Source organism: Polypterus senegalus, chromosome 7 (assembly GCF_016835505.1).
Source record: "Polypterus senegalus isolate Bchr_013 chromosome 7, ASM1683550v1, whole genome shotgun sequence".
Taxonomy (NCBI): domain Eukaryota; kingdom Metazoa; phylum Chordata; class Cladistia; order Polypteriformes; family Polypteridae; genus Polypterus; species Polypterus senegalus.
The window spans coordinates 23608545-23628149 of NC_053160.1; the positions used below are offsets into that span (position 1 = coordinate 23608545).

At 39.0% G+C, this 19605-nt stretch overlaps 1 protein-coding gene across 1 annotated transcript in view; it reads left to right on the forward strand.

Moving 5' to 3' along the window:
* The first annotated feature begins 6064 nt into the window (after positions 1 to 6064).
* Positions 6065 to 19605, forward strand: part of LOC120532402 (leucyl/cystinyl aminopeptidase) — a 102861-nt gene continuing 89320 nt past the window's right edge. The window contains exon 1 of the mRNA XM_039758359.1: positions 6065 to 6529. Coding sequence (XP_039614293.1) covers positions 6511 to 6529 — 19 coding nt within the window. The 5' untranslated portion in view covers positions 6065 to 6510. The remainder of the gene's footprint in view (positions 6530 to 19605) is intronic.

Here is a 19605-nt window from a genome sequence, read left to right on the forward strand (position 1 = left end):
AGGACCCAGGAGTACTTCCAATGTGACAGTATTACAGCCAGGAAGCACTTTCGGGTTAGGTGGCTCCTCTTAAATTCAGAGACGTTCTTTCCCAGCAGTTCACCCTAGTGGCACCCAGGTAACCCAGCAAGGCTGCCCACCAAGCCTACAGCTCTCATGTTGTGCTCTGGGTGTACAAATGGGTGCTCCACCAGAGGGATTTTGCCACCCCATGTATCAAAGGAATGTATGGCCTTGGGAGGCAGTTTCTTTCTAACGATGCATTATTAAGGCCTCCTGGTTGGGAAACATACCTGCAACCAAGCTGGCTAGGCCATGTCTCTCCATTCTAAAGGCATCCAGGCCAGGTAAGAAATCATCAACTTAGCCAAGCTGTGTCGTCCTTGACAGTCGTAATACCTTTACCTTGTATCAGGCACTTCAGGTGGGTAACATATATGCATTTAGGGTACAAATTATTATTTCCTGTGTCAAATGATATTCTCAGAATTACGTGTTCAACCAGCCATTGCTAATTGCAAGTCTTTATTGATGCTGACCCCTCCTTTAAGGTTTAAGGCAGCATTTCTCCTTAGTCTGATTTGAGAAAAGCTGATCTCTGACTGTTTTGCATGGTGAGCTATGTTTTTATTTTAGGACATGAGCCAGTGATTAAAAATAGAACAAATACAGTAAAAAACCAAGATAAGAAGGTTCAACAGGAGTACATTTGTAATGTATTGCTTTTAGAAGCTGAAATGCGAAATTGTTTTTTCATTGCACAGTTGACTTTTACAAACCTGGGAGAAAAGGATAACCAAAATTACTTTATGGTATACAGTTAACGCTGCGCTGTTGTCCTTGATAGAGCACGTGTATCAGTACCCTCCCATAGCTCAGTGCGAGTTTCAACTCCTTCCGTTAACTACGTGATTTTTGTGACTGCTATTAGCGAAGTTGTGTTCTTGGTTGTGCGTCACGCAAAATGGAACAGCGGAATTTGGAGCAACGTTGTGCCATTAAACGGAAAGTGTGACGTTTGAAAAGTTAAAACAGGCCTATGGGGAACATTCTTTATCCTGAGCTCAAGTTTTTCACTGGCACAAATCATTTTTGGAAAGCAGAAAACACGTTGAAGATGAACACCGTTCAGGGAGGACTTCAACTTTGAAAACCAATGAAAACATCGAGCATGTGAACACTCTTGTGAGATCAGACCATCGTTTAACATTAAGAATGTTGAGTGAACAATTAAATTTGAACAGATTTACCGTTCATCAAATTTTGACTGAACATTTGCACATGCGAAAGGTCTGTGCCAAAATGGTGCCGAAAAACTGCCCTCTCCATAACAGAATTTTTGACCTCAAAAGGTATTCCTGTGGTTCCAAAGCCCCCTTATTCACCTGACCTCAGTCCATGTGACTTTTTCCTAAACTGAAAAATGTCCTCAAAGGACGTCATTTCGGGACTTTAGAAAACATCCAAAAGAGTGTAACGGACATGCTGAAGACCATACCGGTTGAAGACTTCCAGCGCTGCTACCAACAGTGGGAACAACGTCTCCATCGGTGTGTAGCTGCCCAAGGAACTACTTTGAAGGGGATAACATTGATGTTTGAAAAAAATAAAAACTTTGGTAAATAAAAAATCAGTCTCATTACTTTTCTGCCACACCTCGTACAGTGCTTTACAAATGCAATCAGACATTTGAAAGTGTTCATATTTTGCTAAATTAAAGACAATTTTAAACTGGTGCTTGAACTCTTGAACACTGCATTGTATTGGACAGTTTGCAGCAAGGGAAGGTGCAGTTCAGAAGGTTTTGTCGGCTCCTCTGACTATGCCTCTGGTGTGTTCATTTTCACAAAGTGGCTACTGTTTCTTGCATCAGCACAATCAATGCTGGGCTAATTTGTTACAAATTCCTCCCCATCTAATTTCAAACATTGGCCTGTCTTCATTACATTTGTTCTTATATTCTGATGGGCCACATGATAACACAGTGGTTGGAACTGCTGCCTTCTATTGTCGGTTCCACTTTCACATCCAGTTGCTGTCTATATAGAGTGGGCACACCCTTCCTGTGTCTGTGTTTGTTTTATTTTATTTATTCTGGTTTTCTTACGGTATTTCTAAAGACATGCAGGTAACTGATGATTCTAAATTGACCCTATGTGAGGATGAGGTGGACATTTTAGTAGTAAAAGAACAGTCAAGGAGGAGGTCAAGTGTATCAGAAAAAAGTAAAGGGGGATTAAAAGATACAGACAATGAAATAGCGGATGCCCTAAACTTACATTTTTCTGAGGTGTTTACAAGTGAGCAAGTGGATAACCTGCCAGAGGTAAACACGACTACTAAGGAGGTACTGAGGGATTTGCAAATTGTAGAAGGCGAAGTATTGCTCAGATTAAATAAAATGAAATCAAACAAATCACCAAGACCAGATAATATTTATTCTCGAGTTTTTAGGAAGTCACTGCACACTGGAAAGATTCCAAAGGACTGGAAAATGGCAAATATCATCCCATTATAAAAAAAAGGGTGACAGGGTAGATCCAAGCAACTATAGGCCAGTAAACTTAACATCACAGGAAAATTAATGAAAGGAATTATTAAGGATACGATTGAGCAACACCTGGCAAGGACAGGAGTTATTCTGAACAGTCAGCATGGGTTCAGAAGAGGGAGGTCATGTTTTACTAACATGCTGGAATTCTATGAGGAGGCAACAAAAAGATACAATCAAAGTGGAGCTTATGATATTATTGACTTTCAGAAAGAATTTGATAAGGTGCCACATGAGAGGTTGGGCATCAAACTAAAAGAAGTGGCAGTTCAGGGTGATGTTTTTAGATGGGTGCAGAATTGGCTCAGACATGGGAAGCAGAGGGTGATGGTGTGAGGAACCTCATCAGAACTGGCCGATGTTAAGAGTGGCCTTCCACAGGGTTCAGTACTGGGGCCGCTGCTATTTTTAATATATATAAATGATTTAGACAGGAATATAAGTATCAGGCTGGTTAAGTTTGCAGATGATACTAAGATAGGTGGATTAGCAGATAATATAGAATCTATTATATCATTACAGAAGGACTTGGACAGCATACAGGCTTTGGCAGATTTGTGGCAGATGAAATTTAATGTCAGTAAATGTAAAGTATTACACATAGGAAATAAAAATGTTAGGTTTGAATACTCAATGGGCGGCTGGAAAATCGAGAGTATACCTTATGAGAAGGATTTAGGAGTCGTAGTGGACTCCAAGCTATCGACTTCCCGACAGTGTTCAGAAGTCATTAAGAAGGCAAACAGAATGTCAGGTTATATAGCGCCCTGATATGTGAAGTACAAGTCCAAGGAGGTTCTGCTCAACCTTTATAATGCACTGGTGAGGCCTCATCTTGAGTACTATGTGCAGTTTTGGTCTCCAGGCTACAAAAAGGACATAGCAGCGCCAGAAAAGGTCCAGAGAAGAGCGACTAGGCTGATTTCAGGGCTACAGGGGTTGAATTATGAGGAAAGATTAAAAGAGCTAAGCCTATACAGTTTAAGCAAAAGAAGATTAAGAGGTGACATGGCTGAATTGTTTAAAATTATGAAGGGAATTAGTCCAGTGGATCGAGACTGTTACTTTAAAATGAGTTCATCAAGAACATGGGGACACAGTTGGAAACTTGTTAAGGGTAAATTCATACAAACATTAGGAAGTTTTTCTTTACACAAACAACGATAGACACTTGGAATAAGACACCAAGTAGTGTAGTAGACAGTAAGACGTTAGGGACTTTCAAAGCTCGACTTTGATGTTTTTTGAAAGAAATAAGTGGATAGAACTTGCGAGCTATGTTGAGCTGAATGGCTTATTCTTGTCTAGAGTGTTCTAAAGTTCTAATGTGTATGAGGAGGCTTGGTCATGTTTTGGGGTTGCTTTGCTGCATCTGCCATGGGGTGCCTTGAGTCTGTGTAGGGAACAATGAAATCTCAAGACTATCAAGACATTCTGGAGCAAAACGTACTGCCCAGTGTCAGAAAGCTCCATCTCAGTCACAGGTCGTGGATCCTCCAACAGATTAATGACCCAAATCACAAGCTAAAAGTATCCAAGAATGGCTGAGAACAAAACATTAGACTATTCCAAAGTGGCCTCCTATGAGCCATGATTTGAATCCTATTGAACATCTATGGAAAGAACTGAAACATGCAGTCAGAAGAAGACCCCCTTCAAACCTGACACAGCTGGCGCAGTTTGCACAGGACAGGTGGGCTGAATAATCTGTTGATACTAGCAGAATTTTCATTGAGAACTACAGGAATCACTAATTTGCAGTGACTGTCCCTAAAGGTTATGCAGCAAAATGTGATTTTTTTACTATGTCATTTTCATTTGTGTTATTATTTGAAATATTCTGTAGAATTAAAACTCTAAATCAAAGTCTAATTTTTGTTAAAGATATAATAAACAAGGATGGGTGCCAATTACTTTTGTCATATTTTCAAATAATTTCAGAGACAAGTGTGGGCACTTCATTTTTCATGAAGGGATACAAGCAAATTTGTCTACATCTATAACATGCCAATTGTCCTAATACTTGATAAGCAGAATTAAAGATGGCATTGTGTTCTTTTCTTTTCCAAGCATCTTCTAATTTTAAATCCAAATTACTTGCACATAGAGCCACAAAAAGCAGCTTATCGTTGAGTTGGTTCACCATGTCAGGAATTAAGCATGTTTGGAAAAGGTTATGGTATTGCATATTTGTAACAGCCCAATAACCAGTTGGAATAATTTCCAAGTTATTAATATATTTCAGACTTTATTGAAACAACAGGTACTACAAGTAGTATTCCTGTAATCTGGGGTCAACCCAAACACCTTGCTACACCCCACCAACAGACCCTTGCTGCCTGGTCTGCCTGCTTAATAATCCAGCACTTCTCCCCTTAAACTGACTTACCATCTGAGTAATGCTGAATTGGACAAAGAAGAAAACAATAACAAAAACAATAATAACAATAATCATAATTTATCAACTTTCTGTGCTCTGTTAAGTGCCTTTGCTTTGCAAACCTACTATAGATATAAAAGAATTCTATTCATTTTCAGAAGCAGTCTTTCAAATAAGTGTTTACCTCAGTCGAACAGTATATCTTTCAACTGCTGGAACTGTCTCTGCCCTATCTGTGTTCTTTAACTGTGGGCCATTGGGCCCTTCTATAGGTTCTGGCATAGAAAAGGAATTAATGACTGGTCGGTGTTCTGCCTGTTCTGTCCTCCAACTGTCATCTGCCAAAGGGACCAAAAGATCATCTTGCTTCGCTGCCTGCTATGCACATTGGCTGGTCATAGCATGGACGGATATGGTCTTGGTGTCATTTAGCCATATCACCATTTTCTGTCTCCACTCTCCAAGAAATAGGACCAGTCTGCTCAAATATTAAAGGTTTAATGGCCGTTTGTAGACACTTAATAAAGTATCTATCTATCTATGTATCTATCTATCTATGTATCTATCTATCTATCTATCATCTTATTCCTTTCATTTTATAGTGCCTTTAATTTTTATAAAGCCTATCTATCTATCTATCTATCTATCTATCTATCTATCTATCCATCCATTATATAGCACCTTTATTTTCTATCTATCTATCTATCTATCTATCTATCTATCTATCTATCTATCTATCTATCTATCCCTTCCATTATATAGTGCCTTTATTTTATAATGTATCTATCTATCTTCCGGTGGGTTGGCGCCCTGCCCGGGATTGCTTCCTGCCCTGCGCCCTGTGTTGGCTAGGATTGGCTCCAGCAGACCCTGTGTTTGGATTCAGCGGGTTGGAAAATGGATGGATCTATCTATCTATCTATCTATCTATCTATCTATCTATCTATCTATCTATCTATCTATCTATCTATCTATCTATCTATCTATCTATCTATCTATCTATCTATCTATCTATCTATCTATCTATCTATCTATCTATCTAATTCGTCCAAGAAGTCGTGTAGAACGGACAGCTCCAGGGACCTCTGCAACAATCTCTTAACAGCCACTCGGTAATCGTTTGCTTGTGTCTGAAAGAGAGGGCGTCACATGGCCGACTGTTAGAAAGAAGAAGGAAATCTAGCAGAGCTGAGGTTTAGAGTGGTCGTTTACGGCAGACAGTTGTTTGCATGTTGTTTGGAAAACTTCAAACGGGATATTATTTTTCGAGGCGTGGAAGCATTTTATTTCTTCATGCAAAAAGACCCGAGTACTTCAGACGTATTTTTGCCGTCTCTAATGAATGGTGAGCTTGGTACGGTGTTCCAAGCTTGGAAGAGCAGATGACTAGGGTGCTTCTGAATAGTTGGGCTGTTTAGCGCACAAGGAGGACGCATCTAAATGTGATTGCTTTAGGAGGACAGAGCTGTGCATTGAGTCAGCAAGCTTGGAAAAATATACATACACATTTATAAATCTCGCGCGGATTTAATTATCACACACAAACGAAAATACACAACAAGAAGACCCTCGCGTTAGGATGGAGTCGTTTCACACGGGTAAGTACTGCATTTAACTTTCAGTTTCTGACAGTTAGAAATGTGAAGATTTATTGCCGAACCCGGTAGTCATGGCATGTGCTTTTGGATGCTTTTGCCTGTGGAGTGCACCGAAAGTAGAAACAAGCTTGTCTAGGGCCTAAATAAGGACAGGGTTGCGTCTGTGCTGTGGGAATTGCCGAGTTTAGACAAACTGCCATTTACAATACGACTACAATCTGAGCACATATTTCTAGTGGAAGTCCATTTTTTCTCAGTTTTCTGATTCAAAGTAAAAACAGTGTGTTTCCTGTTAAAAAGAGGCATCCGATTATAATGTAATATGCATATTCAGATATGCTCTGTGCCCAACCATGAATATATTCACGTGAAAAAAATAAACGAGAGGTGATCAGATTAGTCTTCGAGTGAGACACGGTGGCCACAGGCTTTTGTTTTCTGCCACTGGTGGCACTTGTGTTTCGCATGATCATACTCCTCATTGGCCTGGATATACATTTTAAAAGGAAACGTCGGGGAATGTTCAGTTCCCACACCATTTTTAGGTTTCACAAAACGGTATTTGGTCTGGCAGTTTTCAGATCTCGGTGCCAATTTGGTGAGTTGGGTGCAGTTTAACATTAACATTCCAGATCATTCACCCAGGGGTCCCCCGATCCCTAAGAGTCAGATGCGCTTATGTGAGGTGGGAATGTGGCGTCCTTGGCTATTCTCTTTGGGATCAGCATAACAGGTTTTGTTGTCAAGCGGCAGAAAGTCTATAATGACATCGATGCTGTCATGCAAACAACCGATCCTGGCATGTTGGGAGATTTAAACAGCAAAAAAGTTGCACTAAAGTAGGAATTATTATGTTGGGTAGATCGGACTTTATTTGTCCCCCGGGAAAATTGTGCTCTTTTCAAAAGCCAAGTAGATAAACAGATAAATATTATTACAGCAGCCTTAGTCTCAAATATACACATAATGAATAAAAGGGGAAAAACATTAATAAAAAGAGAGGAAATCTTCTAGTTTGGTTAAAGATAAAAGCACAGTCAAGGACATAGTTGGAGGCATTATAAAAGCATATTGCTGGTGGCCTAAAGGTATGGAGGTATATTTTCGACAAAATAAATGAAATAATTACGCAAATAAATATAAATACCTTGAGATTGTTGCTTTTTAAATGTATTTATTTATTTCTGTGATACACACACACACACACAACATGAAAGTAAGCCCTGAAGTAAACCTTGCCATTCCTGAAAGTTGAGAGGGTGGGCTCTAGCAAGTGCTGTTTTTTGATTGGTGAAGAAGAAATAAATACTGTACTTACAGAAATACTTAACAAAAAATATGCTTTGTGACACATTTACAGTAGTTAGTTATTTTCACATTTTATTTGTTGTCTAATTTCACAGTACTTTTATTTATTTATTTGCTTTTGTCAGAAATGTTCCTCCATATAAAAGAGCCCTAGTAACCCTTCTTGTCTCACTTCTACTCAATAATTTGTTGTCTGAAAGTCCTCAGTGTTAGTGTGTCAGTGAGAGGATTCAGTGTTAGTGTGTCAGTGAGAGGATGTGCAGCATTGTTCATAATGGCACTCCCTTTTATTTTAATTTTCTCCTCCTCAACTACCGACAAGAGATCAAGAGATTGTCCTGTGACTGTGCTTGCCTTTTTAATTAAGTTGCTGATTCAGTGGGCCTCTTTGGAAGTGATGGTACTGGTTCAGCACACCACAATGTAGAAAATCACACTGACCATCACAGAGTTGTAGAACATGTAAAGGAAGTCACTACCCACTTCAAAGAAATGCAGTCTGCAAAGGAGCATGTCTGCTCTGAGCCTTCGTATATGGTTCCTCTTTGTCACAAAACCAGTCCAGCTTGCCATTGATGTGGATCCCCAAGTATCTCCATATCCGCTTTCGTAGTGACCGGGTGTAGAGGCTCTTTGGTGCATTGAAAGTAAATGGATTTGCTGATGTTAAATTGCAGACAATTCTTTCTGCACCTTGAAACAAATCTCCACCAGACTCCCATATTCGGTTTCATCGTCCTTGTCAGTACACCCTATAAGTGCAGAATCATCGGATAATTTCTGCAAGTGACATGACCTGGTTTAGTATTTATAGTCCAAGGTGTACAAAATGAAGAGAAAAGGAGATGGGATTGTTACTTGTGCTGCTCTAGTGTTGCTCACATCTGTATCAGAAACATCCATCCATCCATCCATTATCCAACCTGAAACACAATCCCTAAATCTCACAAACTGCAGCCTGCCCATCAGATAGTCCATTATCCGGGACATGTTAGGTGAATTCACCTGCAGATCCCTGAGCTTAACCCTTAACAGGGATGGCTGGATGGTATTGAAAGTGTAGCGTCAAATTTTTTTTCCCCTCTTAAAAGCATAAATGGAGCTCAGGTGCACCCAGGCTATAGGTTCAAATCAATCTTTTGTGCGACTGCACGAATGGCAGCTTCTGCTGTTTTTGCTTATAGACATAGGGTTCTATGCAAAAGTCTTAGGTCACCTAAGAAAATGATTTCTAAAGCTAGTAGTGTGGATTTTAAATGTCCAATTGCTAGGTAAACCACTATATAACACTGAATTAATACAATTGAATGTGGTTAGCTTGTTGTTTCAAACTGTCCGATGTGAGTGGCCCTTGCAGTGGACTGCTGGCATACCCAGGGCTGTTTCTTGCCTTAAACCCATTGCTGGTAGGACAGGCTTTTTCAACCCTGTGAACCCTGAAATGGATCAAGGATGTTTAAGATTGTTATGCTAAAGTATGTCTGAACAGGTGAAGCCTGAGAAATAACAAAAAGACATTTAATTGGATGCTGGCCACATAATAACAAGCTGAATAGACAGAAATAGAACTGAAGTGTGCTGTACCACAGTGGTTAGAAAAGAAAAACGGCTGAAAAGCTGTAATAAAATGAGTAATTTTCATCCTTGTCTTGTTGGAGTTAAGGTATTTAGTGTTTGGATTCATACCTTGTTTGTTGCAATTGTAAGCTGCTCAAGAACAAACTTGTTTTAAGAAATACTAAATACGCCTGGGCCAAATGCCACCATACTACTTTTGAAGAAAGAAAAAAAAAAACTTATATTTTAAGCTTAAATTAGGCTTCAGGTTTCTCCTTTCCTGTACTCCTGGAGTATAGAGATTATAGAATATCTTGTCAGCTCGCTCATCCTTTTGAACCAAAGTATTGAACTAAACAATTATGGGTTCCTGTAGAGCAGTTTGCATTTTAAAAGGAAAAGCCTTCATTTATTGCTGGGAAAAAAACTGTCTATTTTATCTACCCATCCTTGTCTTGTACTCAGTTAGTTGTTTATGGCAATAGTAGCTTTTCAGTCATGGAATGTTGTATGAGGAATACTGAAAAATCCTCAGAATGTGAAGAAACTGACATGTAGAGTAACATAGTGCTGTTCGTGGGAGAATCAGATTATTTCATTTGAATAGTCAAAACTTTTATACACATTCAAATTTATTTAAACTTCAGATCTGAATTTGGCAGCCTTACCTGCTAGTGCTTCACCTGTTGAAATATGTTGGCAGTTGTTTGTAAGTTACTTTAGATTAAAGAATTCGGGTAAAGTACATGTAATGTAAAAAAGAAGAACTTCATGAAATTGGCTCAGTGGGCAACTACAGGAGTGTTAACAAACAAGAGGGCAAAGCAGGTCCATTGATTGATTGTTTGTTTGGGTCCCTTTAACAAAGAAAGAAAGAATTCCTATAATAACTGCATATTTAATACTAAAATATAAAGTGAAAAATGCTGTGTTTTTTTCCCCCTCCCATTACCTTTTATACGCGTCTGTCTCCAAAGTGATTTTGATGTTTCGGTTATAAAGTTAAGGCAACTTCTCTCTTTTGGTTTCAGTGCTATCCACAGTATTTGTCTCAGGATGTTTTATATTAGTAAGTCCATTGCAAAAGGCTCATTTGCAGTCTTCATTCATTGGTATCTTTTGTTTATTCACATCACATCTGAAATGCGTAAAATAAATGGATACTCAATGTGGAGCACTTGATTTCCAATCACTAAATACAGCGTACAAAGGCTGGTTAACCTTTCTTTAACCTTGCCTATGAATTGATCCATTATTGAGCACAGCCAGTAGTATTAATTTTTTTGCGTGTTCTGCTGCTTCCACTTTGTCAAGGCCATACAGTACATCTCTTAACAATTACTGTCTGTAGTTAGGCATTGGTCAGCTTTAGTTCTACTTGTGTGCTACCTCTACCCTGTTTGGGGACATGCCTTATTAATATTGTTTCATTTCCTGTTTGAGATGCAGTGGTAAAGATGAAGCCGGTATGGAAGCACAATTTGACATTTTTATTAAGAATGTTTTGAATATCCGAATTCACACAGTAATTCACAACTTGGAAGGATGATTTAAGCCTGGGGTGTCCAGGGTCAGTCCTGGTGGGCCGCAGTGGCTGCAGGTTTTCATTCTAACCCTTTTCCTAATCAGTGACCCGTTTTCACTGCTAATTAACTTCATTTCCCTTCATTTCAATAGCCCTGTTTTCAAGATTCAGTCCACTGAATTGATTTGTTTCTTCATTAACTCTTTGAGGGCTGACTGTTTTTTCCAAAAAAATTATGCTTTCACACACAAATCAACATAAAACGTCTGTTGCTGCATGCTGTGGCTGCCAGTTTGTCAAGTTTGCTGCCAGGCTTTCTTCACGTGGCTGGGACAGCAGCAGCGGTCACAGTCGCAGTGCATTACAATCTTGTTTCTACCTCTTATCATTGTTAAGTGGCAGTCTTCTCTGGCGAATATTGTCAGCTACACGATTAGCTTGGGACCGATCAGCTGCAGCTGGAACCTCGCATTCGTTTTCGATCACTTGTATCAAAATCTGAGTCGGACAAGTCAGAGTCCAATTCAGAGATAACAGGCAAAGCATCATCCACAGACTATTTTGCTTTTCGCATTTGATTTGATCTCTCGTCAGATGTCCGTGGCATTTTTGCCATTGTGTGCACCTTGCTACTCGCGACAGTGCAAGGAATCTCGGTCAAACCAATGAATCTAACTTTCCTTCTAGCAACGAGAGTCTAATGTAACAGTTGGTTTTGTCACAGTTTACAGATGATTACCATCATCATCATATCCTTCTTTTGCAAAAAGTCGACATTAGCCATGAAAGAGTTAAATGGCAGCCAAACAGAAATGAGACACGAAACTAGCTCATAGATGACCAGGTAAACTGGAACATCAAATTCTAGCCAATTTCACTCCAACCAGTTTCTTAATGAGAAGCCAGTTCTTGCTATTAATTAAAGCTGTTATTGAATATTACTACTTGTTGCTGCTCTCATTCTGTCCCAGCAGATTGTTCAAGATGTTTTGGTGACCTGAGCAGACCAACTTGACCGAGACCTTCACCCTTCTCTATTTTCAGGTTAGCTGGTCATGTGGCGGCTTGTTTTGTGTCTCATTATTGTTTGGCTACTCATTAAGGAAAAAGGAAAAACTAAGGGGTCTGAGTCACGTCAATTAAAACTAAAGCAGAACAAGATAATTGGCAGCAAAAATAACTCCCTAATTAAGAAGATGGATAGAATGAAAACATGCAGCCACTGTGGCCCACCAGGACTTGAGTTGGACACCCCTGATTTAAGCAAATGAATTCAAGTGATGTATGAGGAAAATCTGTTTACTTGTTTTAACTTTTGACATTGATGGAGCTTCACTAAAAAAACCTAAAGCAGGGCTTGAAATTTTCTTTAGTTTTTTTTTTTTTTTAATTAATTTTATTGAAATCACACAACATGTCATACAAATAGATCAATTTTACAAAAATAGGATTGAAAGCAAATCAACCCCCACCCCTGAAATTCTCTTTTGAAAGGGGTGGTGGGAAATCCCCTTTTAAATTTAACATGGGGGGCTGGGGGTTTCAGACTTGGTGGAGGTCATAAACCCACAGTTTAAAAGGTACTTTGATATTCACTTTTGAGGCAATGTTTTAGCTTACCCCTTCTGATGTTTACTGTAGTTTTTCTCTAAAATGCAATGAATAAATTTTTTTTACATATAAGTTACTACATTTTGCATTCCCTGTAGCCTGCTGAGCCCTGGCCTATAACCCAGGTTTGCGCATGCAGAAGTCCGGTCAATTATTAATTCAGCCAAATCAGCACCCACTTTCCCACGTCCTTGTCCTTGAGCATTCTTTCTTACGTGTTTTTATGTGTCACAGAATTTACTTTTAAGATTAAAGTTTAAAGGAAGAAGAAATAACGATAACACATCTCAAACATCTCAATGGAGCCACGGATTGCGAGTGGTTGGTTCTTGAAATAAAAGGGAGTGAAATCGAATATGAATTTACTAAACAATCCAAGTCAATTTCTGGAAATTTTGTTTTGATTTTCGCATACAAATATACTTGAACCTGTTTTTAGCCTTAAGTTTAACAAAGTGTAGTCAAGTTTTTTCTAAAGCTCAGTTTAAACAAAGGGCACTGTGCGTTGTCTTTGACTCCTGCTGCACAGTTGAGCAACTTCACAGAAGATTTGAATTCCGCAGTTCCATGCTGCAGTCAAGAGTAACTGCAACTGGTAGCTAAAATCCTATGCATGGGAGCTTAATAAAATATACATTATGAAAAAATACATTAATACATGTTACAAATTAGGCAGAATTATAGTAATTCTAAAAAGACATTGAATATTCTGGCAACAAATAAGAAAATTGCTTACCAAATGTATGGGGAATTTGATAGATAGATACTTTATTAATCCCAAGGGGAAATTCACATAATCCAGCAGCAGTATACTAATACAAAAAAAAAAATATATATATATATATATATATATATATATATATATATATATATATATATATATATATATATATTAAATTAAAGAGTAATAAAAATGCATGTGAAAAACAGACAATAACTTTGAATAATGTTAGCGTTTACCCCGCCAGGTGGAATTGAAGAGTCACATAGTGTGGAATATTTGTAGGAATTACTTAATTTGTGTGGGATACCTGCAGTCCTGCACTGAATTTCAAGCCCTGTTGTGGCATAGCAGTATCTCTACAAAGGAAAAATGTGTTAAAAGTATGGATTTTGTGTACAGCCCAGGCAGACAGGCAAATGTGAGAGCTTTTACTCCCTTGGTCTGTCTGTGTTAATTGGCTGGTGTTAAAAAGACTGCATGCTCCTGCATTGCTCCTCAGAAAAAGTTATGTAGATGTGATTTTATGGAAGGTAAAGCCGTTTTTTTTTTAACTTAGATTTTTATCAACACATGTCTACAAGATGTATGTGCAAGCAGCAGTTGGCAGAATATTGTGCAAGCAGCAGTTGGCAGGACATTGCTCCCACATTACTAGCTTTGGTAAGAAAATTGACGTGCTTGGCTAGGTGTATTTTTGTGTCACTGCCAACTATATGCCTTTGCACTGAGTCACTTCATTTGTTGGTGTCTGTTGTGGCTGTAGCATCAGATCATTGTGTTTCCCTCTAGCATCACCATCTGACTGAATAAAATAGCACACATTTACTTTATTAAATAAACTATGAGCCTCCCAGGCTTCTGCTGCCAGGAAAATAAATAGACATTGAACTGCTTAAATTGAAAGAGGCCAAGAATTTTATTTTGAGTTATGGGGCTTTCAGGTGTGAAAGGACAGCTCATAATAACACAGAATGAACATATTAACTAAACACGCTGCATGATTTAATCAAAGTACTCTGGACCTGTGCTGCAGCATTAACCCTTCTGTGGCCTTGTTTCATTTCTCTACATACCCTCTCTGTAGTAGAACATTGCACCTTTTAAAAGAACGATCATTATATCCATGATGCCTTTCTGGGTTAGGGTGGTCCCCTGTTGGTCCTCTATTCCATGAAGTGGAAGGAGTAAACCTATGACTTTTGTGGTGTGGTGTTCCCAATTTTGTGCCTTTAGCCAAACATGGCAGGTTTTCCTCAAATCTTGGTGGTGGGTGAAGATCAAAAGGAACTCCACATTTGAGTTCTGATATTCATCCTGTCATGTAACAGGAATCATTCAAGTACAGGATCTACCGTTATTTTTTCAGGTGGTTGTGGCATCATTTAATGGAGCAAATAGTACAAGATTAGATTTTTTTTTGTAGTTCTTCAATGGTTATGTTGTAACTGGCCTTGACTGGCAAAGCCCAAGCTTGAAATTTAAACAAGCATTTAACATAAAAATGGTGGAACTCATTCTCTGCCAAGAGTAAAGTGGATAAACTAAAGGGCCACAGTAGAGATACAGCACTTTCTGTTTTTATTTATATATATATATATATATATATACAATGTTTAGCCATAACATTAAAATGACATGCCTGATAATGTCTAGGTTCCCCTCGTGCTGCCAAAACAGCACTAACACATTTAGGCCAAGACTCCACAAGACCTCTTGAAGGTATCCTGTAGTATCTGGCACCAAGAAGTTAGCAGCAGATCCTTTAAATCCTGTAGGTTGCGATATTCACTTTAACCTCATACTTTATTTTATCATTAAAGTAGACCGTTGTAAATGTCCTCTTAAAACTGACCCAGTTGTTAAATCGCCACGTGCTTCTTGGGCTTCCTCCTGAACTGAAAGCAGTAATCGCCACACAGAACACATTACATTTATGGTATTCCAGCTCTTTTCGCATTTAGAATCCTTAGATTTATGCTTGATATCACTTTCATGACGAAATGCATTAAAGTATGTATGTTACATTTTACAGATAAGTTGTTAATTTAAATAATGAATACTAATAATAAGTACACATGTGGGGGTGGCTCGGTGGCAGAGTGGTAAAACTGCTGTCTCAATGGGAGTCACGTCGCTGGTGTTCCCTGCCTGGAGTTTGCATGTTTTGCTGGTGGGTTTCCATAGTGTGCTCTGGTTTCCTTCCAAAGACATGAAGGTTTAGGGATTTGGTGATGCTAAAATGACGCTAGTGTATGTGTATGCTTGTGTCACCTTGCGATGGGTTGATGCTCCATCCAGGAATTTTGTTTCTCTCCGCACCCGATGTAATTATTAAACACCCATCCTTTTCAGAGATATTGTGGGAAGGTGTCCTTGGAATTTAATGGATGTTTCAGGCAATTCACAACACAGCAAAGCTTGATATTTCGCACTGCCACCTGGTGGAATCTTCCAGATGTACATAAAGTACATGCTCACATATAAACTGCCCCAAATACAGGCAGCTGTGATGCAGTGTGTGTGTTCTGACACCAATGGCCAGCATTACATTTTTCAGTAATTCATGCTACAGTATCTCTTTACCAGATGGGCTAGCCTTTGCTCCCCATGCACATCAGTGATTCTTGCGCACCCATTACCTGGTCGCTGGTTCACTGGTTGTCCTTCCTTAGATCATTTTTGTAGGCTCTAACCAGTGTATACTGGGAACACCCCATTAGACCTGCCATTTTAGAGATGATCTGACCCAGTTATCTTGCCATCACAATGTGGTGGTCCTTATCAAAGTCGCTTAGAAAATTACACTTGCCCACTTTGCATTTCTTTTTTGTGTTTTCAACATGTTACATTCAAGAATTCACTGTTCACTTGCTGCCTAATATGTCCAACCTCTTGACAAGTGCCATTGTAATGAGATAATTATGTTATTCATTTCATCTGTCGGGGCGGCATGGTGGTGCAGTGGTATCGCTGCTGCCTCGCAGTTAGGAGACCTGGGTTCGCTTTCCAGGTCCTCCCTGCGTGGAGTTTGCATGTTGTCCCCGTGTCTGCGTGGGTTTCCCCCCGGGTACTCCGGCTTCCTCCCACAGTCCAAAGACATGCAGGCTAGGTGGATTGGTGGTTCTAAATTGTCCCTAGTGTGTGCTTGGTGTGTGGGTGTGTGTGTCCTGTGGTGGGTTGGCACCCTGCCCAGGATTTGTTCCTGCCCTGCGCCCAGTGTTGGCTGGGATTGGCTCCAGCAGACTCCTGTGACCCTGTGTTCTGATTCAACGGGTTGGACGATGGATGGATTTCATCTGTCCGTGGTTTTAATGTTGTCTGAAAACAATCTTTTTTATTTTGCTGTTCAGGAGCATTTACTATGCATGCCCAGCTTTGCATTCTAAGTGATTCAAAGTTCTGACCGGAAAAAATAGATTTATAAAAAAGCTTCTACTGTGGTGTGGTTTTTTTTTGGAGCGGAAATAAAATTTTTACTAAAATGTAAGGCAGAATAACAACACCACATTAAGTAAGGCAAAGCTATGCTTCCTACACTTCCCCGCAGGATATATATATATATATATATATATATATATATATATTGTTATAAGTGGAGTAATGTTAGTGTAGAGATTGGTATTCATTGGTACAGTCTCTATAGGAAAAGAGTTATTTCTTGGAAGTTTTTCTGCTTTTCTCTAATTCCCCTGTGTCTGTTTTATTTTGAAGGTCATGGCCTGAAAACAGTGCTATTATTTACTTGCATTTATATAAAAAAAAAAAAAAACTGTTTATGTGTATGGTAAAACAGAATAAAAGTTTTGTTTCCTCCTTGTCTTTATACCACTTCACCCTATTTCATTAAAGAGCATTACCTTTAAACAAAGCATATTGTCCTGATGCTTGATGGTAACCCGAGAACAGCTTTATTCTGTACAGCTAAATTTACTTTCCAAGTAATCTTAACCTAAGTGTTTTTTTGGCATTGCATGTTCAGTTTCAAATGAAAATAACTAATCCAAATGAAAAAGGCTTCTTTCCACTTCCTCAAAGTAGGTTAACATTTTGTAGCTCATCATTGACCTACAATACATTTTATGATTAACAGCCCACTCATATGTGGCAAGAGCCAGTCCTAAGTGACATATAAATATCAACATCTGTACTTGTGTGCTTGTGCTCATATCAGGTCAGTCAATAGTTGCTGATGCATCTGATAGCACCTCTTCATACCATGGGAGGATAGTGGATGGAGAAAAAAAAACTGTTGATGGATTGGATTATTGTCTTTTGTTAATGTAATTCTAGAGCTTTGTTTTTCTATTATAGTAGTTTATATTTATACGGCTGTAGGACTAAATGATGATTTAAATGTTAGATTGCTGTTTTGTGATTTTTGGTTCTAGTTTTGTGTGTGTTTTTCTTTTGAACCCCCTTTTTATAATAATATTCTTAAACATTCGTAATCCAGTTCAGAGTGTGCGATGGGGGGGTGGTTTGGATGTTTTCCCAAACAATGCTAGGCTTAAAGCAGGAACCCCACCCCAGACAGTATACCAGTCCCTTTCAGGGACACCAATTGTACCAACTTGCACTTGCACAGAGCAAATTGGCATTGGCATTTTTGGAGGAGTAGAGAAAAACCCATATGGGCAAGGGATGAATATGCAACTTCCATATAGACAGCAGGTGTCGGATTTGAACCTAGGATACAGAATTAATAAGGCAGCAGTGCTTATAAATATACCATGCCACCTTCTAGCTCAGATAAGCTTTTTTTTTTTTATTCATACCGATACATTTCAGTCACATGACACTGTGCTCTGCTTTTACTATGATAGTTTCCTTGTGAATAATGCATTAAAACAAGTAGTTATAATGATTATACCAAGCTTAGCTCTATATGTTTATGTGAACAATCATGGAGATTTATGTTTTCATATCATGGCATGCTTCGAAAACATTACATAGAGACTCTAGAGATGTGGTTTAAGTGTGATTTTTTTTTTTGGTCTGCTAAGAAGGAAAATGTTTTCTTTTTTTTTTTCTTATCCTGTACTGCATTTGAAATTCAGCAATGACTCCATTTGCACTGTCAAAGCCAATTGCCAAGTGGCTGGCTTGAAAAAAAACTTTGCTATTCTGCTGCTACATCTGTAATAATTTATTGTATTACAGATATAGTTGTTATGTTGAAGTACCTGTTGATAAATGTAAGGCCTTGTTCACACGGGCGTTAAAATCGAGCGTTTTTGCGTTAAGTAGCGTCCGTGGCGCGTTCAAGTGCCGAGTGTTTTCTACGTAGGAGTCAATGAGAGTGTTCACACGGGCTTTGGTGGCGTCGTTTGTCTGGCAGCGCGTTTATACGGCATCAAAAAAACGTTGCATGCAGCTTTTTCTTGGCGTTCAAAACCCAACGAACGCAAGGAAACCGCTTCTAGTTCGTTTTCTCGCGTTTATTTTACGCTTCGGAGGACCGGATATTTTTATGTTTTCATATACAACATATATATTTTCATATTGCTTATTTTATTGTCTCATGTATTTTGTAAACCATGAACCTATTAATTTATGTTCTAATATAATATTTGATAATGATTATGTAGGTGGGGCAATCCAATTGGGGGGCATTTCAGTGCATAACACCGGTGTAAGCGCACACTCGACTACTGATTCCTTACCTCAAAGTGACAAGTAGTCTCTCTTCGGGGCTAACACCAAGTCGCATATTGGTTGATCGGCGTGCAATGTGGCATTGCACCAGCTGCAGCAGACAATCAAAAGTGGAAACCGACATCCGACAGTAATTAAAAAACTTGCGCGGAAATTTTTGCATTTCTTCATAAAGCACAAAAAAACTTCCTTTAACCCGACGTTGTGCAGTCAGAGGATGAACCTAGTAGCGGCGGCGATTTTTCTCTCCCTACGTCGCCGTATTATGAGTATTTTTAAAACAAGAAGATTAATATCTAACATAGCAAAATGGTCCATATTGAAAGGAGGCACTTCAAATAAAACGACAAGGGCTTTCATATCCAGTTCCCGACACTGCCTCCACAGGTTAACACACAAACTACAATTTGGGCTGCAGGCTGGCGTTAGACAGAGACAAACGAACGCCCGTGTAGAAGTCAATCGATCGCCACCACAAAATGCAACATAAACGTCTAGGACGTTCAGAGCAAGTTCGTTTATCCAAAAACTTAACGCCCGTGTGAACAAGGCCTATGACTAGTCAAGTGTAGAGAAAAAGCCTGGACATTGCAGCTTATCAGCTCCATATTGAGAATAATTATTGTATCGTTCTCAGTCAATCTTAGGCCAAATATGTTATCTGCTGTGTAGGAAATAATTTAATGAAAAAATGTT